At 26.2% G+C, this 25,319-nt stretch overlaps 3 protein-coding genes across 3 annotated transcripts in view; 1 reads left to right on the forward strand and 2 right to left on the reverse strand.

The window, feature by feature from the left end:
* Positions 1-8,880: 8,880 nt before the first annotated feature.
* LOC111633513 (fatty aldehyde dehydrogenase-like) lies at positions 8,881-11,078 on the forward strand (the record flags this gene model as incomplete). Its single annotated transcript, XM_023378095.1, has 8 exons — positions 8,881-9,108; positions 9,179-9,342; positions 9,417-9,647; positions 9,742-9,908; positions 10,241-10,385; positions 10,474-10,599; positions 10,731-10,887; positions 10,972-11,078. Coding segments are annotated over 8 exons (1,221 nt in total), but the record flags the coding sequence as incomplete, so codon positions are not given.
* A 773-nt stretch (positions 11,079-11,851) lies between these two features.
* LOC111633514 (adhesion G protein-coupled receptor B2-like) lies at positions 11,852-13,935 on the reverse strand. Its single transcript, XM_023378096.1, has 6 exons — positions 13,831-13,935; positions 13,601-13,754; positions 13,461-13,530; positions 13,200-13,349; positions 12,674-12,851; positions 11,852-12,037 (listed from the first exon to the last, which is right to left on the reverse strand). Exons 1-6 carry the CDS (start codon positions 13,933-13,935, stop codon positions 11,864-11,866), a joined length of 831 nt encoding a protein of 276 aa, XP_023233864.1. The 3' UTR covers positions 11,852-11,863.
* Positions 13,936-20,608: 6,673 nt separating this feature from the next.
* Positions 20,609-25,319, reverse strand: part of LOC111633515 (receptor-type tyrosine-protein phosphatase alpha-like) — a 12,538-nt gene continuing 7,827 nt past the window's right edge. The window contains exons 7-15 of the mRNA XM_023378097.1: positions 25,121-25,312; positions 24,889-25,038; positions 24,706-24,805; positions 24,563-24,630; positions 24,340-24,474; positions 24,138-24,263; positions 23,376-23,530; positions 23,133-23,268; positions 20,609-20,737 (exon numbers count right to left, since the gene is read on the reverse strand). Coding sequence (XP_023233865.1) covers positions 20,609-20,737; positions 23,133-23,268; positions 23,376-23,530; positions 24,138-24,263; positions 24,340-24,474; positions 24,563-24,630; positions 24,706-24,805; positions 24,889-25,038; positions 25,121-25,312 — 1,191 coding nt within the window. The remainder of the gene's footprint in view (positions 20,738-23,132; positions 23,269-23,375; positions 23,531-24,137; positions 24,264-24,339; positions 24,475-24,562; positions 24,631-24,705; positions 24,806-24,888; positions 25,039-25,120; positions 25,313-25,319) is intronic.

Below are 25,319 nucleotides of genomic sequence, written 5' to 3' on the forward strand. Positions count from 1 at the left end.
TATATTCTATTATTTTAAAATATTTTTCCTAATAAAACGGTAAAGTCTATTCATATTAAATATGAATGAACTTTTATTTGATTTTTTGTAATTATAAAGTGAAACAATCAAAGAAACAAAAGCACTCTCGGTTTTATTTAAAAAATAATAACTTTAATACGTTCGTAATTTTATCTCTCTCTTTCATCCACAGACGTTTTCATTACTATAATTTTTTAAAGCAATGAACTAAATATTATAATAACCCTTGACCTTTTATACGAAACATGTACATAACCTGGAATAGTTTCATTAACCTACAGATGATTCGGTAATTATATTTCTTATAATAATTTTGTTTAAAAAATTTAAATTTTAAATTCATGTTTCGTCTATTGTTTTCCTCTGTACAAACAAAACAATGAACTTAATTTCATTTTCGGGGGGTAAACAGATTTTAAAATATTTTTCCCCCCTATTTTTGATTAATTTTTGCCGTTTAAATGCAATTCTAATGTAGAAAATGTACAGTTATTTAAAGCAATTAATAAGTACAGTATATAATTGAAGTTTACACTTACAACGACTACAAGTTGACCCCCCTATAACACTGTTAATTTTTCCGTTTTATATGAATTCCATGTTGTACGAGTCACTTAGATTTTACAAATATGTGTGCTGAGCTGTGAACGGCTCTCGTATTTGTAAAATCTAAGTGACTCGTACAACATAGAATTCATATAAAACGGAATAATCAACAGTGTTATAGGGGGGTCGACTTGTATTCGTATAATTAAATAAAAGTACTATACAGTACATTATATTCTTTATATAGAAAGAATAATATATTATCCTGTACGGTTCATTTTCTTTTTTTTTTTTTTTGGTCAATGAACTTTGTAAATAATCTTATTCAATTATTAAATATTATTTATATAATTATTATCCATACCACAATTACTTAATGAGGACATGTTAAGTGTTGTTATTATTATTATCATTATTGTATAGAAAGAATGTACCTTATTTTAAAACTAAAAATATATTTGCATAATTAATTTATAAACAACGAAGTGGAGATATATAAAACGTCGTATATGTGGGGGTGTGTTTTTGAATAAGGTCACTGCCAAGGATATAGGCCAAAGTACTAGCTCAATGACCTATATACAGTTAGAGTAGGACAACTTGTCATTCACCTCCTCGAATGCAGACTGACGATGATGTTTAATACGCGATATGGAAAGTGACTGAAATACCAGAGAAACATGGGTCTCTCCTAACTCTTAAGGATTCTTTTTTAATATATAAACGTAGAGGAGAGAAAAGTCGGTAAGTTTGTCTATTCGTTACTTACTAATCAATCTATTTATTTATATAATTTATACTTTATTATTAAATTAAATAATTCTATAATGTAAAGATGTTATATATATATTAGACAAGTTTTAATTCTCCTCTATATTACACATAGATGAAAATCCATTGTAAATTTTTAGTATAAATATGCCGCCGTTGATCTCAATATTAGAAAATCGGTTATAAATATATAAATCCAGTTCGGTTGTCCTATTATTATACAATTCTAGTAACCCGTTAGAAGAATTTTTTTTTTTCTATCGACTCTTCCGGCTGATAGCACGAAGGACAAACCATTTGTTGACCTATTTTACTTAACCTTCCCTCTCAAAAAGGCTACTATTTAAGAAATATTTCAATAATTTTTAATAATATATTACGTTACTTTAATCTATAATATTTGATTTAATTTTAGAAAATAAAATGGTAGTTTATAAGAAAATTATATCTATTTAAAAGAGAATAATTATAAATGACTATAGACTTTATCATCTTTTATTATTCTACTAAACAATAAGAGAGAATGAAATTATTTAATAACAATTGCAGAGAAAACATTTAAACCTTTAAATTTACTATTTAAATATTATTATTTATTTATTTTAAAATAAAATATTAAGAAATTATTTAATTAATAAGGCGAGATTTCACTTAAGTCTATAATTATTTTTTTTTCATTGTATGAAAGATTTAAATGATAATTAAAAATAAAAGAATAAATTCAAGAAGAAAAATGTAATTAAGTGAATGTTAAGAAACTATTAATGTATTTATTATATTTATTATTATTTTGTATGTAATTAGATATTATTCAATACGATTTTTATGTTATAAAGAAAGGACAATTATCTCATAATTTTAATTGAGTAATATAAACAATGTAAAATTTTGACGTTAAAGAACAATAAAGTTTAAATATTTTTATGTGACATTGTTTTAATAGATTAAAATAAGTTTAAATATACCATTTATTCTAATATATTTTATATGACTGTTTCTATAATTGACATAAAACATGCAATTTATCTAAACATGTCATTTGTTTTTGTAAATTAGTAATTGAATTTTTAATGTAATGAAAAGTATTTAAATTTACTTATTCAATTTTCTCATTTTCTTTGCTAAATTTTAAATTGATAAATTTATAGATTTAATAATATTCGTGTACTTTTCCTCGATGAATTCAACTTTTTTAAATTACAGTGTGTATTCAAGTGAATGTTTTGGTGTCAGATTCGTACGCAATTTGCAAGTAAATTACTTTAAAAGCTAAGTTTTATGACCTAAAATTATGTTTTATACATATTTTATGTAAATAAGAATCATTATTTCGAGCCTTTTTTCTATTTTTGCTATTCTTTCTCTCTCTCTCTCTGTGTATAACAATCAAATATCCTTATGTAAAACAGATTTAGTAGTATTGTTCATTACGTTTGAGTGCTCTAATACTATTTCAAATGTTATTTTTCCACTTAAATGTTATTATATTTTGAAATAAGAATCAAATAGAGCAATTAATCATTGTCAAAAAATGTTTATAAAATTATTTATCTTATAAAAGTCAAATATTTAAGTCACGTTTACAAATCAGCTAATTAAACTGTAAAATAAAGCACGATTTTTATTTTCTACATTATTAAATTAAATAAGACAGAATAATTTACATGCGTAAAAAGAACTATTCTATCGTATAAAAAGAAAAAATAATAAGATATAATTTTCTAATATTTTATATGAAAATTAATTCATTTATTTTTATTTAAAATATTGAGGTCATTTATTAAGTAAGTAGGCTATTCTCCAGGAAAATAGCATTTCTAATGTTGAAGATCTGTTTCTGAAATGATATTATTATAGAAATAATTAAATATTAAATTAAAATTAAACAAAATTAAATACTTTAGATTATGTTTATTGATTGTTTTCGTATAATGAATAGCTACATCGTCTTTTAAATCTCTTACTTTCGTTGTTTTGTATATTCCTAGCATCCAACTTCTAAGTCTATCTTCTCTTTTTGTCTCTTAGGAGGAACTCATCTAACTTGTTACATTCATTCCATGTAGCCGTATACTATATAAATTGTTTCTTTTCTGTTTTATCGGTTATTATTCTGTCAATCCCATCATCTGTCATTTCTAATGTTCTATAACCTTGACTTCCTACAACTGCTCCTTAAGAAATCTATCTTTAATGCTAATAGTTTTCTTTTCTTACTCTTTTCAAATGACTGTTTCATACGTTACCATACTTATACACCAATACAGAGTATAATATTACTTTTTATTAGCCTTTAAGATGATTCTACTCTATAAAATTTAATTGAAACTTTCTATTATCTTACTGAAACTAACTACAAGTCGACCTCCCTATAACACTGTTGATTATTCCGTGTTATATGAATTCCTTGTTGTACGAGTCACTTAGATTTTACAAATACGTGTGCCGGGCTGTGAACGGTTCACGTATTTGTAAAATCCAAGTGACTCGTACAACATGGAATTCATATAAAACGGAAAAATCAACAGGGAGGTCGACTGTATTTTACATACAAATTATTCATTATACAGTGGACAAAAAAAAGGCAATTGCCTGAGGCCTCCATCAACAGGAAGTCTCGAATCAATCCATTATAAACTCATTATTGTAGTAAAGTTATCGAAATTTAAATTTGGGCCATATTTGATGTGCCTAGATTGCCTGTTAGGGGCAGCGCAGAATTTAACCTGCTAGAGGTCGGATACAGGGAGATTCCCCCAAAAATTCCTCGAAAAAAATGTTTGAAATCGATACTGTTACACGAGGCCCCCTAATTCAAATTTGCCAAGGCCCCATGAAACTATAACGCCGTCATTATTTCTTTACAATTTAACAAACAATTTAGTGTCAACACTGAAGTTATCAAAATATTGTCAAAGCATAATACTGTTGTTGTTATTTTTGCATGTATTTATATTTAAGAACAGGAAATACAGGTAGATTTTATATGTATATTGACTTTTATAAAAGTTTTATAATATTGAAGTATTTACATAACAAAACAATAAACAATAATTTACACACTATTACATGATAATTAATTATTATTCGTTTAAGTTCTAGATTCGAATCAGCGCAGCTGAGGAATGCTGAATAAATAAATAAATAAATAAATAAATAATAAATATCCTTAGGTCAACCACGTGCCAGAACAAATTAAATAGTATTAGGGTGACTTTTTATGCAAAAAGATCCTTAAAAAGTTTAAGATTATTTCGTGTTTATTTCTTAATTTAAATCAAGATGTAATTTACTTTTTATATGATTATTTAACCATGAATATAGTCATATAAAAAATAAAGTTTTGTGTAGTTATCAGAGATGACGTAAAACTTTTATTGGCACATCTATGATGCCCTTGAATAATAGAAAATTAAATATTATTTACGTTAAGTTAGGGAATAAACATCTACACTAATACCAGGAAAATTACTCTGAATAAATTGCTTTTATTTGTTCGAATTGATAGCTTAGTTCATTATTAAAATGGTCTTACCCTAAACATGTCATTTGTTTTTGTAAATTAGTAATTGAATTTTTAATGTAATGAAAAGTATTTAAATTTACTTATTCAATTTTCTCATTTTCTTTGCTAAATTTTAAATTGATAAATTTATAGATTTAATAATATTCGTGTACTTTTCCTCGATGAATTCAACTTTTTTAAATTACAGTGTGTATTCAAGTGAATGTTTTGGTGTCAGATTCGTACGCAATTTGCAAGTAAATTACTTTAAAAGCTAAGTTTTATGACCTAAAATTATGTTTTATACATATTTTATGTAAATAAGAATCATTATTTCGAGCCTTTTTTCTATTTTTGCTATTCTTTCTCTCTCTCTCTCTGTGTATAACAATCAAATATCCTTATGTAAAACAGATTTAGTAGTATTGTTCATTACGTTTGAGTGCTCTAATACTATTTCAAATGTTATTTTTCCACTTAAATGTTATTATATTTTGAAATAAGAATCAAATAGAGCAATTAATCATTGTCAAAAAATGTTTATAAAATTATTTATCTTATAAAAGTCAAATATTTAAGTCACGTTTACAAATCAGCTAATTAAACTGTAAAATAAAGCACGATTTTTATTTTCTACATTATTAAATTAAATAAGACAGAATAATTTACATGCGTAAAAAGAACTATTCTATCGTATAAAAAGAAAAAATAATAAGATATAATTTTCTAATATTTTATATGAAAATTAATTCATTTATTTTTATTTAAAATATTGAGGTCATTTATTAAGTAAGTAGGCTATTCTCCAGGAAAATAGCATTTCTAATGTTGAAGATCTGTTTCTGAAATGATATTATTATAGAAATAATTAAATATTAAATTAAAATTAAACAAAATTAAATACTTTAGATTATGTTTATTGATTGTTTTCGTATAATGAATAGCTACATCGTCTTTTAAATCTCTTACTTTCGTTGTTTTGTATATTCCTAGCATCCAACTTCTAAGTCTATCTTCTCTTTTTGTCTCTTAGGAGGAACTCATCTAACTTGTTACATTCATTCCATGTAGCCGTATACTATATAAATTGTTTCTTTTCTATTTTATCGGTTATTATTCTGTCAATCCCATCATCTGTCATTTCTAATGTTCTATAACCTTGACTTCCTACAACTGCTCCTTAAGAAATCTATCTTTAATGCTAATAGTTTTCTTTTCTTACTCTTTTCAAATGACTGTTTCATACGTTACCATACTTATACACCAATACAGAGTATAATATTACTTTTTATTAGCCTTTAAGATGATTCTACTCTATAAAATTTAATTGAAACTTTCTATTATCTTANAATAGAAATAGTAAAAATTACTTTTAAAATGAATAATTATACACTTAAAACATTAACAATTTAACAATAATAACAATAAGCGTGTTCCTTATATCAATCTTGTGTTTCATTGACCTCACGGGGTCATTCTTAAATTACTTGACTGCTTCATAAAGAAGAGGCCCTGTAAGTATGGTTAGTTTCTTCCATATTTCTCTTCTACTAACTATAAGTTCTTCAAAACAAGTTTATTAATATATATATATATATATCGAACAAATATTGCTTACATCAAAATCAAGAAAGTTCTGTTTAAGACTGTTGAAAAATAAATGTCTTATATAAATAACTTTGACCTAAATTTATTAACTTCCTGTGATGTTGGCCACCCCACCTGTTTGACCAATTCAAAAACGATGTCAATTGATTGTTGTTCGTTTGTAACATTGATTTTTTATCAATTAAAAGTTACATCACTCACTAATTACCTGTTTACTGGAACCATTTTTTAAATACGGTTTCTTTACGAATTCTAAAATAATGCTATAGAAAGTTGTTACCCTTGAACCAATGCCAGTCTGTGATTAACATATTGTTACTCCTCACAGACTGACATACGTTCAAGGATTTATTGTCAGTTTGCAAAAGCTTCCATGAGAAAAAAAAATACGAAACCATTTAATACTTTAGAAAGTTTTCATATTTTTAAATGTTTCCAGCATCTTAAGCTATCAAAGAACACAATACATTTGAATCTCAGAATTGAGCGACGTAGATTAGATTTTTTTCTTTTAATTATTAATAATCAAGCAGAGTTTTACAATTTATTGACAATCCACGTTAAATATGTCGTATTTCCTCGTTTATGAAAAAACTCTGGGACTTCAAATAAACACGGAAGATACGCACGTTTTTTAAATAAACCCTTTTAAATACTATAAAAATCTCTAATTGAATGGCATTAATTACGTTGGTATATTCAGAGAAAATGTGTAGAATTAAAATGATTCAATGTCCTTTTCTTACTATATTATAAATTTTCGTCTATAAACAAGCATTCACTATTATCAGGACTTATTATACTGGCTTAACAGACAATACAGCGTTTCACAGAAAACAATTTTTATTTAATATTTAATATACCTGACAGGTATATCAGGACTTATTATACTGGCTTAACAGACAATACAGCGTTTCACAGAAAACAATTTTTATTTAATATTTAATATACCTGACAGGTATATCAGGACTTATTATACTGGCTTAACAGACAATACAGTGTTTCACAAAAAACAATTTTTATTTAATATACCTGACAGGTATATTAAATAAAAATTGTTTTCTGTGAAACACTGTATTGTCTGTTAAGCCAGTATAATAAGTCCTGATAATAGTGAATGCTTGTTTATAGACGAAAATTTATAATTTAAAATGTGTAGAAACCTGCTCTAGCAGAATCTTCTCAGGATTGTTCCAAGAAATCTTAACTTTAGTGTCATATGTCCATTGTGTCAAAGCAGCGTAGTTACTATTATCCATACTAATTGACTGTATTTCAGCTTGGTATTTCCAAATAGTAAAGCTGAGTTTTGTCGAATTCTATAGTAAACAGTATGTATTTTCAGTTTTTAAAAATAGTTTATATCTAAATAACCAATTATTCTTAAGTAAAATCTATTCTAACTTTAGTTGGATGCCTGTATATTATTTGACTCGATATCCTCTAAAAAGTCATTAAAACACTCAGATTAATTTGATTGAAAATGTTATAACCTGTCCAACTAATTTCAAAACTATTCATTTCTAAATTAATTTAGATTTTATTAAAACTATAAAGCAACACAAACGAGAATATAGTATGAAACAGTTTGATACAAATTAAGTGTAATCTAGTATAACATCATTTTTTACTTAGTAGAAACAACTAATTTACACACACAAGCACATATACACGCACACACGCATATAATTAATTACGGGTGCATGTGTGTTTGTGTGTATATAAGTTAGCTAGTGTAGACACACGCATATAATTATAGGTATTCTAACAGCGATTTTTCAAAGTAATTGATGCCATTCGTTTGCTTGTATTATAAGAAAAATGCATGAAAATCTTGTCTCTTACATAAGCGTTTTCTAGGACTTCAGTACAACCATTGAAATACAAGCGAGTGTATTTTTCGCGATAACTTTAAGTGAGAAATCTAAAGTAGAAACTAAGTCATTTGTGACTTATCACTTTTTCTTTTAGCTTTTATTAAATGATCATACAATAGCCTGGCGACTTGTGTTATTCTTAGGTACGAAAAGAACATGTATTATGTTGGTCTACAATTTTTAATTTATTTAATTCGAAATACGCTCTCTATTTTAATAGTACCTTGCCCCTGTACATCATACTTTTCCTGATAACAGTAGAGTTATGCCGGTTATCTATCTAACTATTCGTTCTGGATAAAATTTTGAATTAAAATAACGTGACTTTCGGTTTGGATTAGAAGTTCGTATATAGTTAATCGGGAGGTCTCCAGCCCCTAATCTTTCTATATTTAATCTAGACTTTTGTGTATCTAACTTCATCTCGGGATTAAGGAAGGACACATAAACACAAAAGAAGAACACCAGTGGAAATTTATATTTTTGTGCTATATTGAAAGAAAAACTGTGCTTAAAATAATTTTAAATACTTTTTCAATTATTAAATAACATTTTCAGGCAGAGAAATCTCTTGTCACCCTCTTTGATAAGACTTACATCGTAAAACAACCGTACGGAGTTGTATTGGTAATGGGTGCTTGGAATTATCCTGTTACATTAAGTATTGGGCCTATGGTAGGAGCCATAACTGCCGGAAATTGCGTTATTTTGAAACCTTCAGAAGTTGCTTCGGCCACTTCGAATCTTTTTTCAGAACTTATTCCTCGTTACTTGGATCAGGTGAGGAATAATCTTAAAGATTATTATTATTGATGATTTAAGAGATTTTTATAATGTCTTTTATTGCTAGGACTGTTATCACGTTGTTACTGGAGGTGTAAATGAATGTAATGAATTATTAAAAGAAAGATTTGATTACATATTTTTCACCGGTTCCATGAATACTGGCCAAATTGTCAGAGAAGCAGCCAATAAATATTTGACACCTGTCACTTTAGAATTAGGAGGAAAAAGGTAATAAAATGTGAAATTTTTTATCTTAAAATTTTTATAATAATATTATTATAATTCCGATATTTCTTATATAGTCCGGTATATCTCGACAATTCTGTTGATTTCGAAATTAGTTGCAAACGTTTATTATGGGGTAAATGTACTAATTTAGGACAGACTTGTGTAGCTCCAGATTACTTGTTATGTACTCCTGAAATTCAAGAGAAATTCGTTAATTCAGCAAAAAAACTTTTAAAAGAATTTTATGGAGAAGATCCCAAATCTTCTCCAGATCTTGCAAGAATTGTTAACGATAAACAATTTCAGTAAGTAATTAGAAAATTGTTTTTTATTCTCATTTTCTTATTCAAATGATAAGCAATGAAATAAAATATATTAAATAATTTATTAATATTACAGGAGATTAATTAGATTGTTAAAATTATCGGGAAATAATGTAGCAATCGGTGGAAGAATTGTCGAAGAGGAAAGATTTATATATCCAACAATCCTTACTAATGTTAATGCATCCGATCCAATTATGAAGGAGGAGGTAATAATATATAATAATTTATTACCACAGAANAGTAAGATTTAATGTAAAAGTGTTATAGGATTAATAATATATCTGTGTAATCTATAAAACAGCAATCGAAAAAAAGAAACTGTATTTAGTTTAATAATAAATATCCAACGATAATGAAAATCCTAATAGAACCATTCAATGTATTTGGTATAAATATAATTAGGCATCAAATTTAAATCTGTATAAATGATTATTATATTTTAATGGTATTTTAAATCATTAAAAATACAGACACTAAATAGTTTCTTTTAGAAAGTATTTAATATCTATGTAATAGATTATTGATCTCCTGTAAGGAAAGTATAGACTAGTAAATTACCTCTGCTTCGGTAGATATTCTTAGAATAAGAACCATAGCTCCCAGTATAATAGTTATCACGCAGAAAACTCCAAAAAATGCTTCACTGTTTCTATTAGTAGCCATTAATCCTGTAGACCAAACCAGAGTTAGAAATATGATAATGATAGCCGAAGCCCAGCGAGCAGAAAGTGCATTTCTAAAACATTAATACAAATAATACTATAAATTAAGACGAATAAACAAATTGATGATGATTATTCATTAGAAACTTATATGAAACACTTGATAATTACAATAGAAGGTATCATGGCAAATTCTCATTCGATACATTCTCGCATCAAAAAGCTGTTTTAGAAAGAAATTATAATTACGTTGGAGAAAAAATGTCCGAGTAAGTAATATAATTAATATTTAATCTGTACGTTAAAAGATGGAGATTGATTCAATCAAGCTAAAGCAACTGCTTTATAACGATAAAATAAATAGAAATATTAATATATAACGCTAAGTTTTATGTTACAGAGCTCGTTATCCGCCATACTCAGATGCCAAAATCGATTATATCAGATTTATGACCAAACGTAGAGCATCAATCATCCCTCCTTATACCGGTTACATATTATCTTTTCTATTCGGAGTCATTTTGGTATTTGTAATACAATACATGATAGATCTTTTTGTATGTATATTAAAAACTTTTTTTTTTTTATATTTTTATAATATTTGAATGATTTATTAAATTTTATTTTTATATTTTTTTTAGTGAATTTTTAAGAGAGGGAAGAAGAACAAGTCTAAACATCAATTACCTATTTAAGGTGTGGGATCATCTATAAATAATTTTATTCGAGAAAACACTATATATATATANCATCTCTATCTAGACTATATATCTCTATTGTAAACATAGCTTTATTGTTTTATTAAACTCGAATATTACTGTCAATCCGTGTCAGCGTGAAGCTCTTGTATCTAATACCATTCAACCTGAAATTAAAAAAAAATTACAAATATTTATATCATTTAATTTTCTTTACATTCCTATTTTTCAAATTTATTTAAATATAATTTTAATTAAAATTATCTGTAGCTTTTAATTTGTTACATTCGTATATAACGTAAATTACTTTACTAATAAGTAAATGTACTTTATTAAATAATTTCATTACAGAAAAAGAAAAAGGAAAATATTAAATTTATATAAATATATATATATATATTTTCCTTTTAACATTAAAACATATTTAAAAGTATTGTATTTATTTAGAAAACAAAAAAAAGAATAGACAATAATTTTGTCATAAGAATAAGGAAATGTTTCATTTGTAAATTAAATAAACATTCTTTTAATGCAATATTTAATTTAAATATGAGTCATATTTATTTTTAAATAGCTTAAAAATCATTTATTATTTATCACATTTTATAATTTAATTTTTGTTCAAATGGCAATTAATTTATTAACAATTTTTCATATGTAAATTTTCTATTATTTTATTTTAAATTTTATATATAAAATATTTATATCCTTATTTCATATCCACGTAAATTCTAGGAGAAAAACATTAACAAAAATAGAATTTACAGTAGTATAATTAAAAACAATATATTGTTTATTTAGTTATACAATTGATCGTCTAGTGTCTCGTAGTATATTATGAAAAATAATTTGTTCGAGTTGTGAGGTGTGGAGAATTTCGAACAGGTGTTTTTGGCATATGATTATGAACCGAATGACTTTCGCTATCGAATGAGGTTGATATCCAAAGGGGTTGTTGAGTCACTAATACTGGAGAAGAAGTAAATGCTGAAGTAATTCGCTTTCGAACCTATATAATAATATTACACAATAATAAAAAAAAACAGCTGTAAAATATACACTAAATACTTTTTTCTTAAACATTATATAAATATAATTAAAATTAAACTTTGAATGAACAAACAAGGATAAATATTACCTATAAATAACTTTTATATATGTTTTTTAATAGTATTGATTATAGAAAGTTATCTAGAGATATCATCTGTATATTTATGGTTAATCGATATATGTATAAACACATATTTATTGGTTATTTGTTACTATATAAAATTGAATCAATAATATTTATATAGGATTTAACTTAAAATTAATAACAAGCAATTTAGTAAGATTTAATGTAAAAGTGTTATAGGATTAATAATATATCTGTGTAATCTATAAAACAGCAATCGAAAAAAAGAAACTGTATTTAGTTTAATAATAAATATCCAACGATAATGAAAATCCTAATAGAACCATTCAATGTATTTGGTATAAATATAATTAGGCATCAAATTTAAATCTGTATAAATGATTATTATATTTTAATGGTATTTTAAATCATTAAAAATACAGACACTAAATAGTTTCTTTTAGAAAGTATTTAATATCTATGTAATAGATTATTGATCTCCTGTAAGGAAAGTATAGACTAGTAAATTACCTCTGCTTCGGTAGATATTCTTAGAATAAGAACCATAGCTCCCAGTATAATAGTTATCACGCAGAAAACTCCAAAAAATGCTTCACTGTTTCTATTAGTAGCCATTAATCCTGTAGACCAAACCAGAGTTAGAAATATGATAATGATAGCCGAAGCCCAGCGAGCAGAAAGTGCATTTCTAAAACATTAATACAAATAATACTATAAATTAAGACGAATAAACAAATTGATGATGATTATTCATTAGAAACTTATATGAAACACTTGATAATTACAATAGACTCCCCTATAACACTGGAGATAATTCCGTGTTATATGAATTCCGTGTTGTACGAGTCACTTAGATTTTACAAATACGTGTGCCGGACTGTGAACGGCTTACGTATTTGTAAAATCTAAGTGACTCGTACAACATGGAATTCATATAACACGGAATTATCTCCAGTGTTATAGGGGGTCTACTGTATATAAACCTGACTTCTCGACAATAAGTATCAATAAGAATATAATTAAATAAATAAAATACCTCGCTCTTTTTACATCTTGTCGTCTGACGTTTGAAGGAATATCTTTTACGACTAATACCATTAATAACAATAAGATATGAACTCCTACACATATTCCTATGGGGATGATTGTTACCCATTTAATACCGTTATCAACGTTCATCCAACAACTGGAAGAGATTTTTGAATGTCACAATAATAATAAAAAAATTAAAATAATATCTTAAAATATAATTTATACAATAATACAATATAATAAATTATTATATAAATAAATTTACTTATCACTAGAAGTAATATAATTATCATGGGCCACAATTACTGTTAGTATTGTAATAGCCGCTGGTAAACCTAGAAAATTTATAAAATTATATTTAAAATAATAATTTATTAAAGTAAGAATTATAATTACTAAACTCACCCCATCCTATAGTTAACAGTGGACACCTATTAATGAATATATATGGAAACCAGGACAATAACAATCTCGATATAACGATAATCTCTAATAAATGACATGTAAAAACAACTAAGAAGAAGAATTGTAAGAAAATGGATATTGCTAGACATAATGACTGTAAAAAAAAAGAAATATTTGTAAATAGATATGTGTAAAATTATAATAAACGTATAAATAAAATGAATACATACATAAGAAATATAATAAGATTCACATGTTGTTATTAAAATACACGTATAAGCTCCTAAAAGAGCAAATTCAGAAGAGACGTGAGCTAAGCATTCGTTGAAAAACATCCTATAATTTATATATATTATTATATAAAACGTAGATTTTATAAAGAATTATATAATTTTGTATTCTAATAAAGAGCTTAACAATACTTAGTAGTTATGTAAATGATGACAGTTATCCCAACTAAAAGAATTAATGTGCAGCATGCGATTACACGAAATACTAACATAGGATATTCTTTTTCAGACTTCACAATCTAAAAATAATATATTTAATATATATATAATTTAAGAAAATAATTAAATTAAATGGCATTTATTATTTACATCATTGTATTCTTCTTCGTCTGGAACTTGTCTGACATGTCTAACTACACTTCTTTGTGATTCAATACGACTTACTCGTACTTCTGGGATTAAAAAAAAAAAAAAAGACAGAAAGTAAATAAAATAATGATATTTAATTAAAGAAAATAAATAATTTATTATATTACTTGGCAATTTGCAGGCAAAATTTTTCTTATCTGTACAATTAAAAATAGAAAATTGTCCTAAATATCTACGATTTTCAATTTTATAAGAACAACAAAGTGCTGCTGCTGGTATAACAATACTTTCGTTTTTCCAACATTTCGGATTAATTTTGGCATCTGTAAAAATAATTGACATTGATTTATTATTGTAATCAGAAGGGTAATAATTAACTATTAATGTAATTATACTATTTTCAATATAGTTAAATACTAATTACAATTGTTGTTTAAATATGTTAATTAAAACTTTTAACTAATCTAACTACTTTTCTGTTGATTCATTATAATGTTTGCCTTGTGTAATCAATTGTATTAAACAGAACGAATATGATTCGATTTTTATGAAGATTAATTCAACTATTGTCAAAGTCAACAAGTTTAATTTAACTTTTTCACTTGTTTTTGATCAATTAAATGCAGAAAATTCGAGGATTTCTTCTTTTTTTCCCCCCTGTATGTATGGATGTTAGTGTGTGTTTAGGGGGGGAAGCATGATTTTGTTCATATTTGAAGCTTAATAACTCCTGTGCTTTTTGTGGAAAATTTCTGAAATTTTGCAGGGAGGTTTGTGTATTAAGGGATTGATGCTATTAAATTTTGGTGGTTAAAGGTCGAGGGAGTAGGGAGATAAATGAAATCGTGTATATCTTCAGTAGGGTCGGATTTTACTGGTTATTAGCATTTACAACTTTTTTTTTTTTATAAAACTCATCCCTACCCTAAAAATTAAACCTTTTGCCATTTTATGATAATTAAAAATGTAAAAAGTTTTTAATAATAAAATATTGTAACAGATGGAACCACATGCAGTTTTATATGTTGACGGGAAAGTTAAGCAACTCGTTGCTGGATTTTTTAGAATATAAAAAGTGTTAAATAATAAGAATGAAATGAAAACATAACTGTTATTTTAATCTAGTCAAATTTTTTGTTTCTATAGACACTGTCGCCAACCTTTCTGACTTCAAGGGCCATTAAACTCACGATTTGGATCCCACAGACCATTAGAGGCGGATCTATCAATAGATAGGGCTTAAGCCCTGGGCATCCAAGTGTCATGGACCCACAAAAATTAAATTATTATCATAAATTTTTAATACTTTTTCATTAACAATGAGCCCTTATCTTATAGTAAAAAACAGTTAATAGGTTAGGTTTGTTAAAAATGGGGCCCTAAGCCCCAAATAACCTAGATCCGCCCCTGACTATCATGAATTGATCAATGTCCAAATTTCTCCACGTATTACAATCAAAGCATTCACATGTACAAACGAAAACATTATTAAAGTGTATTTGTCAGTTCCATTTCGAGTCCCCTCTTTACCTGTACACCCATTGTTTACCTAATTACGGCATTGTATGTAATTAAAACAACTGTTTATATAGTTAGTGACTATCATTATAAATTCTAATTAATATATCATAATGGTATAAAATCATTATATATCATTTACCGAATTTAGATAGATCTAAATGTACCCAAACGTTAGTTATCGAAGATGATGAGAGAAAAGCCGTGAAGAATTCTAGATCTTCGTTATCAATAAGATCAGATAATATTCCTCCCTTTCTTGTACAAAATTTAACGGCTTCGTTCCACGTTCTTTTCTTTAATGGTATCCAATAGCAATTTAGTTTATACGGAGTCTCCTTAATGTCGCACACTAAAACGAAAACCAATTTAATTATCTTAAAAATATAATCATATTTAATTTTTATTAACAACAACAACAACAAAAAAACTTATTATTTTTTTTTCAAGAAATTAATGGCAAAAAAATAATACTAAAGTAAATTTTATTCTAACATTATAACTGCATTACATTTTTAACTGTTTATATAGTAGCTTTAAATGTTTTCTTTTACTACATTAAATTTAATGATAATAATAAAAGATTTATTATAAATTATGAAGGTAATTTTACTTATTTGTCTACAGATAAAGTCTAGATTATAGAATAAAGTATTGCATCAATACAAAAGGACAGATAAAGCCTACCAGGGTATGAACTGAATTTTAAACAAGTTAGACTCTGTTCAGACAGTTATATATACTGTATTAATATAAAATACAACTCTCGCTTATTTTCTGATAGGCGATATATGACTCGTATCGTGACAAGGTTCGGTCACTCCTGGTATATAACATCTTTAAGTACAGTACATAAATTATAATGAGGTGAGAGCATGCTGCCAGATTTGGCAGTATTTCAAGCCATTTGTAGGTTTGATAACGATTTTACTATTATACAATGATATTGTACTTGTAATAGTATAGATAGATAGATAAATAATGAAATCACAATATCATTTTTTATCTAATCACTTTGTAAAATGTCAAATATAAAGTTATAGTAATCAATTTCGTTCCTTAATAGTCATTTTATCAAAGTAATGTCATTACGTAAACATTTAAATAGAACATTTTTAGTTTGTTTACTACAAAATGTAACAACAAATATATATAAATATATATATTTACCATGTATATTAATTAATAATAAGATGAATGAGGTAAAACCTAGTTACCTAAGCGTTTGACAATCAATATCAAAATGAGTTGAAACCGTCACGTATTTTGAAGGACATTTCTTGGTATTGCTTTAGTTTTCATTCTGATTTTCATGATAAACCTGGTTAGAATTTGGATAAGATGGCCAAGTTTAAAATTATAGCAGGAAAAAAAAAAAAAAAACTAATCACGCGAAATGTATAGAAACTGAAGCAACTTTTAATCATTTAAGCTCATTTTATATTCGAAAAACTGCTTAAATATAGGAATTTAATCCAGTTATATCAAATTACATTACCGGTAGCAAAGGCCAGTATCATGGTAACATAGACTTACTTCTTACATTTTAATTATATTATTTCAATTGGTTTAACTTAACAAGTCCAGTTATTGACGAGTCGTATATTCCATACACTCAAATATAACCAGGCCAAGTTTGCCCGAAAATATGTGCCAAGACAATACGAATACACCAAACCAACTTAATGTTCAATTCTCATAAATATTTTCAGAATTTATGTTATATTAAAAGTAAACAACAGTCTGTTTCCAGGTTGTAAATATACCACTTAACATAAAGACTAGTGAATAAGTAGCCAAGTCAGTATGATTTGTTAATGTAACTTCGCCATAATATGATCATTCTAATTGCTTTTCTTCACTCCGAAAGGGAATAAAAACACATTTACTGTAATTTGAGGACAATCATTCAAGAAGGAGAGTAACCTTACCACAATTACGAACCCTCACTACACACGATTAAAGACAGAACCATCTCTATCTAGACTATATATCTCTATTGTAAACATAGCTTTATTGTTTTATTAAACTCGAATATTACTGTCAATCCGTGTCAGCGTGAAGCTCTTGTATCTAATACCACTATCCTAATGCGATTCTTTACATAACAAACCTATTATAGAAGTAACTAACGTGGCCTAACTAGAGAACCTATAATGAGAAATGGACCATATAAAAAACGCTGTATAAATTATATATTTAATATATAATGTATAATTGTTCGGTGGGGAAAAAAACTAAAGATGATGGAACTAGAAAATTGAAGCATTAATGATTTTCCTTCCATATTTTCTTACGCACCACAAAAATCCTTATATCTTGATAAAAAATCCGCCTGTTCCTTTGTTATTTGATTACTTAAATATGTATTAATGTAAAACTTATATAAAAATTTCAATATTAAATATTTAATGAAACTTCTATATATTTTTTCCAGTCGGAAAATTTTAATCGTATAGACATACATACGTTTAAATAATTTAAAATCTAACCATAGCGACTGGTTAGATTGTATCTGTAAGCATGCAAAAGTGTAACCCTTTATGGATATGTCATCATTATAGAATAATTTCTCATGTTTTTTTTAAATAAATTCTGACAATGGTTAAAAAATTTAAAGAATAAATCACCGTACGAGATTCTTTAAATAAGTTTTAATAAATCCCAATTAATTAGAGTCTTAAGAAAGTGATTATTGTTAGTAGTTTATCAATATTAACACAGCTGTAATACAATGATCGTTATTTGCATTAAGTTTTATTGTAATTAAAGTAATTCCCAATTTGAAATGCTTTAATTACATTCAGAATTGAATTGTTCATCATAAAATATGCAAACATTAAATTTTTGTTTTTTTTTTTGTAAGGAAATTACTTAAGAAAAATGATTTTATACCTTTTTTTTTTCTTATTATTCAAATTAACTGGTTTAATTTAAGTATTACAAGAAAAGGAGATTAAATATGTATAGTTAACAACAATTTTAAAAATAAATTATTAGTTAATTAATCATAGATAAGTAAATTAATAAAATTTATGCATATATTTTGAAAAAAAAATTTTTTTTTTTCTTTTTAACTTGTTACTCACTTTCTTCTTTAACTGGATTCTCTTCGGTGCCATAAATTATATTCCAAAAAACGTATAATAAAATGATTCCATGCAAATTAGAAATAGATTTAATCATGGTTTACGTACGGTCTTTGTGTTTCGTTTGCAATTCTGCCATGGTTCGTAACCATTGACAGAATTTATATTAAACAACATCTACCTTTTCGGTTCTTGTTTGCTGTTTTGTAACTATGGTAACAAAAATCGAGTTATATAGGAAAAAAAAAACTTCACCAAGTTTGATAATAAAAATATAAACGTACTGTTTCTTATTTATCCTAACACATTACGACTTGTGTTTCTATCGAAACATAACTTGTAATGTATTTTCATAGAATCCTATAATTTTTTTTTAATATACTTGTATCATAATATATTATACTTGATTATACATAACTAATTCATTTTTCTTTAATAATTTTTGATTTAGATACAGTTTAAATTCTCATCAGGAAGGATATTAACGTGCTAAATACAGTATTCTAGAGTTGCATTTCAAGAATTTCCTTGACTTTTTTTTTGTAATTTAAATCAAATATATTATTTTACAAAAAAGTATATAATATTAATAATATTGTATTCATTATGTAAATACCATATTTAGTTTAATAATTTTTATATTACATAGTTAAAACTGTACAATAAGTCATCGATTTAACGAACGTCAGTGTATAATTTACACTCATCGACTTAACTCTAACGTTAATTTATAAATAAATAACTGAATGTAAATATTTAATATTATATCTAATTATGCTTCGTTTATAAGCTATAAAGTTTATGTAAATCACGTATATCGGAAAATATATTATATAATAAAATTTAAAATATATATATATATTTTTTCGTACAAGCTCTTGTAACATTGCATTAATCCCAATGTTTTTATTACCGTAATTCGTCTAGACCTACATCAACATTCTTCCTAGTTTCATTGATCTTCGTAATTCGTGATAGTGTCACGTATGACCTATATGCATCAGTCACGTTTCCACCCATTAGCGTGTCATTTCGTACCATTTTTTTTTGAAAATTTTGTAAGATGAACTACATCTGACATTCCTTAATAATAATAATAATAATGCGAATTTACGCATAAAATATTAAAGGTAACACAAGATATTTTTATACATACTTTTATTAAGAAAAAATGTGAATTTACATGTAAAAAAAATTAAAATTTACATTGACAACAAAGCAATACGGCCATATAAAACTGTGATACACTTCTTTTTTTTTTTCCTTTTTAAAAAGCAATTAATGTCTTTCAGAAGAAATAAAAAAATCCTTCACAATATAATACATATTATGCCTACATATTTACAGTCCGTTTTCCCCCTTATACAAATATCATTCGGTAAAAAATATATTCAATAGTTAAAATGTACACATCTTTATATATAGGCTATATATATATATTTATATACAAACGTTTAAAAAAGAAAAAAATAATAATAAAATAAATCTATATAAAGAATGAAAGGACGGATAATTAAAGGCATTTTTAAGTGAATTATTATTATAAATTTCGAGATATTAGAGATATTGCGGCCGAAGTTTTCATCTGTAAAACGTGAACGTCGAACGTCGAGCGCCGCTTAAGTAAGCGGCGCTCGACGTTCGACGTTCACGTTTGAGAGGTGAAAACTTCGGCCGCAATATCTCTATTGATTTATATTCTAGGCATTTATTTTTTCCATTTGAAGATTATTTCATAAAATGCAGAATAAAGTAATTCCTTCCGTGTCTGGCAGGTTGCTTGCATAAAAGCGTTTTTATGTTCACAATATATAAAACCGTCGGTGGTAAATGTCGAATTTGAAAGGTCCATTCATCACATTTTTTTTTTTTTTTTTTTTNTTATATGATATCAAAGCGCATCCAACTTCATAAAGCCATCTGTACTGATTCTATAGGAAAAAAAAAAGAAAATTTATGAATGACTTGTCGAGTTCAATAAACATCTGAAACTAATCAGAAATGTATTACATTTCTTACTTATAGAAATTTAAAACCGAACGTCAAGAGTATTCGATTTATTATAAGGAACAAGTTCAAATATTATTAATACAGTCGACCCCCTATAACACTGTCGATTATTCCGTTTTATATGAATTCCACGTTGTACGAATCACTTAGATTTTACAAATACGTGTTCCGGGCTGTGAACGGCTCATGTATTTGCAAAATCTAAGTAACTCGTACAACATGGAATTCATATAAAACGGAATAATCAACAGTGTTATAGGGGGGTCGACTGATTATCTCTTATTGAATCGATTGCTTACACTGGTTCCTAATGTTTATTAATTTTCTATCTTCAATTCGTTAAAATAAATGAAATATTTTTAATAATCTTAAATAACAAATTCTAATCAACTTTAATGGTAATATCTTAATATAATTTAGAGATTAAACGAATTTTTATCAAAATATTTAATTGATTTTTCCTAAACATTATCGTTGAATTATTTGCTTATTGTTTAATAGCGGTAACAAACTTTAATGACATATACTTTATGTACTGTATATTAAATATACTTTTCTAGATAAAAAAATCAATGTTTAGCAGGATAAATTATTAAATAATTAAAAGGTTTTGAACAGTTTATCTATAAATTCCTCCAAATATGCAAATAAAATTAAATTTTATGTAACTTTGCATGCAAAACAAACATTAAATTTAATTAAATCTTTCTGTTTTCGTACCTGTACAAATAGCTAAATTATTTAAATATGGATAAAAATTTAAGAAAATACCTAAAATATTTTAAAATCTTATCATTTCAACGTGCAATTAATGTACTTAAAATAGTCTAACAGAATATATGCAAATGGTTAAATTAAAATGATCAATTTACATATAAAATTTTAAAATAATTTATTTTAATATTATAATATGGTAAAGATAATCTTTTAATATAAGTTATAAGCAATTAAAAATCAATGATAATGTTTGTATTTACTGATATAAACAAACATTGTTGTTATACTAATGTTAACTTTTTATATATTAAAGTAAAAATATCAATTAGTAAATCAATGGTATCTAGAACAACAAAAATAAAAAAAGAAATCACGCATACAAGGAAGAGATAGCATATAAATTTATTTGTAATTGTAACTGAACAAATCAATAATGCTTATGAAATGTCAAAAGCATTAATGATTTAAAAACATTAACATATAATTTGATTTACTTTAATTTATTTGCTAGCTTTTTCATGTACCCTGTACAAGATTTAATTCTTGGTTCCTCCTCTTAAAATTGTAAATGCCAATAACCAGTAAAATCGTCAATAAGTCCGACCCTATTGGAGATACACACGACACCCATTATCTCTCCATCCCCTCGATCTTTAATCACCAAATTTTAATATCATCAAACTACATAATAAACAAACCTTCATTCAAAATTTCAGAAATTTTCTGTAAAAAACACAGGAGTTATTAAGCTTCAAAGAGGGTGCCTATGAATCCTTAGTTATGGCACAAGTTCATAATTGTAATTAAAGACAATCAATCACTATTATAATGAAGTAAAAAAAGGTATAATTCTATATCTTATTACAAATAAAAGAATAGAAATAACTTATTTTCCGCTAGATAAATCAGAATAAATTCGAAATTAGTCCCGCAGATTATATTCAGTTAACAAGAGCAGTGATTTCAGTTCGTAGACAGTCTAACACATGATAGAAATCTCCGAAATGCTGAAATCGATAATGAAATTCGAGCTATCTCAGCGTTAAGCGCAAGTTAACAACAAGACACCAGCAATAAATTCATTAATATTTATGACGAATTTAGTAGTTTGTGTGTTTACCTCGTTATTTATCATTTGAATAAATAATATATTTCTTTTATTCTACTCCATCACACAAATAGAATACACTTCGAATAAATTGTATATTATGTATGAGATTTTCCAGTTAGTGATAATATCTTCACATTTATAATGGAAATAAGAATTGTTTTCATATGCCTCAACAATCCATTTATATACAGCAAAATAGAAAATACAAATTCTGTCACTTTGATTATTGGTCTTAATGTAATATTTATATTACAAACCATATTTAACATATAATTTCTTCTTTCCTTTCCATCTATTAATTTAGGGCAATTGTAAATAAACAATTAAATCAGAAAAGACTATAATGTGTGTGTGTGTGTGCCTGCTTGCATGCGGAGCGTGACTCTATATGGGTGTGTAGCAACATATGTGTTGTTAGAAATAATATACTATAATTTTGTGTTTAAAATTTTGACTTAATAACTTAAAAAAATCAAATATAAACTCACTAAAACTGGTACAAAAGTCGGACGATTAATTCTAACAGTTCTAACAGCTTCGAAAACGTCCATAGATCCTTGACTTCTAAATTGATCCCTCATATAAGCCGAGGCACAGAAAAATCCTGACATGCTAGAACCATTGCTGAAAAAAATATGTATATATTAATCTATATAATCTGTATTAAATATGTAATATGGCAATGGAATAAAGTAATTAAAATTTCAGAATAGAAATAAAAGTTTACTTACTAACACATAACAATGACTGGTTTGTGTTTTGATTTATTTTGCCATCTTCCAATCTTGTTCAACATATAAACTACATTATTTACTGCAGGATGTGTCATTTCGTTAATTTTGCAATCTTTAAGTTGAAATTGACGAATCTTTCTTGTTTTGTGTCCCTAAAATAAAAATATGAAAATTTATAAATGTTTAAAATATTAATTAAATTAAACTTTCGTATAAATCAGGATTAAAAACATGCCTAAATATTAGTCTAAAACCGATTATTTAGGCGATCGTTGGATGTTTCTATATACTTATCGAGCTTTGTTATGTTTGTTATATTTAAAACAGGCTTAATTATACAATGCCAAATTAAATGAAAGCCTGAATAATTGTACAGTCGACCCCCTCCCCCTATAACACTGTTGATTACTCCGTTTTATATGAATTCCATGTTGTACGAGTCACTTAGATTTTACAAATACGTGTGCCGGGCTGTGAACGGCTCACGTATTTGTAAAATCTAAGTGACTCGTACGACATGGAATTCATATAAAACGGAATTATCATATAGGGGGGTCAACTGTATAAGCCTAATTAAGGATTACAATGATTATGGAAACACTGATTAAGGAAACACTGATTAGGGAAACAATGACAAAGGTTACAATGATTAAGGAAAACTAACAAGTTAAATGTCGTGCTATTAATTACGCTTCTAAATTAACAAAATATAAAAATAATAATAATAATAAATAGAAAAAATATAGAAATAAAAATAACCTGATCCATATTTCGTAATTTTAAATGTCGAATTATTCCAGCACGGTTGGATTTACTCATTATGTGATCAATCCTATAATTACCTCGATATACCGTTCCCGATTCTGGCCAAGGTACAGGAGCCGTCTTAAAGAAAATAAAAAAAATAAGATTATTTTATCATCTTTATTAGATAATTAAACAACTATCAACGATCACTTGCCTCTTCTTTCGAATTAAAATCGTTTAAGACCACCATAACTGTAGAGCCGACATCATAAACAAGCTGCCAGAAATCGTTAAGAGTTTCTGGTAAAGGATATTGTGTAACAATATACGATTCAGTACGACCGTACCCCTAAATAAAAAATAATAATAATAATAAATTATTAATTTATTACCCGAATAAATCCATTACTAAATCAAAATATAACCTAAATACTTACATTACAGTAAACTGCATTCACATACATTATAGAATTTCCAGCTTTTAATATTACTCTTCCACCTTCGGCTAGAATACATGAATTATTATTATTATTATTATTATATTTTAATGGGAGAAAAATAAGTTATTTTTCTATCTTACAAGGTAAAATATCTAAGGAACGATTTTTTGATTTATTATCCCCTTTCAATGCAGTTAAACATTTGTCTTCTGTAAAGGGAGTAGTCAGCTTTTCTAGTTCCTAAAACGTGTAGACAGTGTTTTATATTTTGTTATATAAAAAAAAAAAAAGGAAATTATAGGGAAAAATATATATAAAAATACCTCAAATTGAAGTTGTAGACCGTTTTTCTTTTTCTCATTGTCTATCATTCTTAATTTATTATAATAAAGAACGAAGTTCTCAGAAGAATTCAATGTGATATCACCGAAATGATAATCGATAAGCGCTGTATATACGAACGTATATTGATCCTAAGTATATAATAAAACTATTATCATTTTCTTTTATAAAAAAATTCAAATTAAATAATAATAATAATAATTAATCGCTTACAAGAGTTTCTACTAAATTAATTCTTTGTTGCCTCATTTTATATAAAAGACTAAAAACATCTACGGTCCCTTCTGCCTTCAACATATCTAATGCTGCATCTAATAACATAACAGTTCCGGATCTTCCGACACCGGCACTGTAAAATTTATAATGTTGTTTCTTAATACTAGATGGCGGCACAGTACAGTATTTTTTTTTT

Source organism: Centruroides sculpturatus, unplaced genomic scaffold, assembly GCF_000671375.1.
Source record: "Centruroides sculpturatus isolate CEXI.00-Female unplaced genomic scaffold, Cexi_2.0 scaffold815, whole genome shotgun sequence".
Taxonomy (NCBI): Eukaryota; Metazoa; Arthropoda; class Arachnida; order Scorpiones; family Buthidae; genus Centruroides; species Centruroides sculpturatus.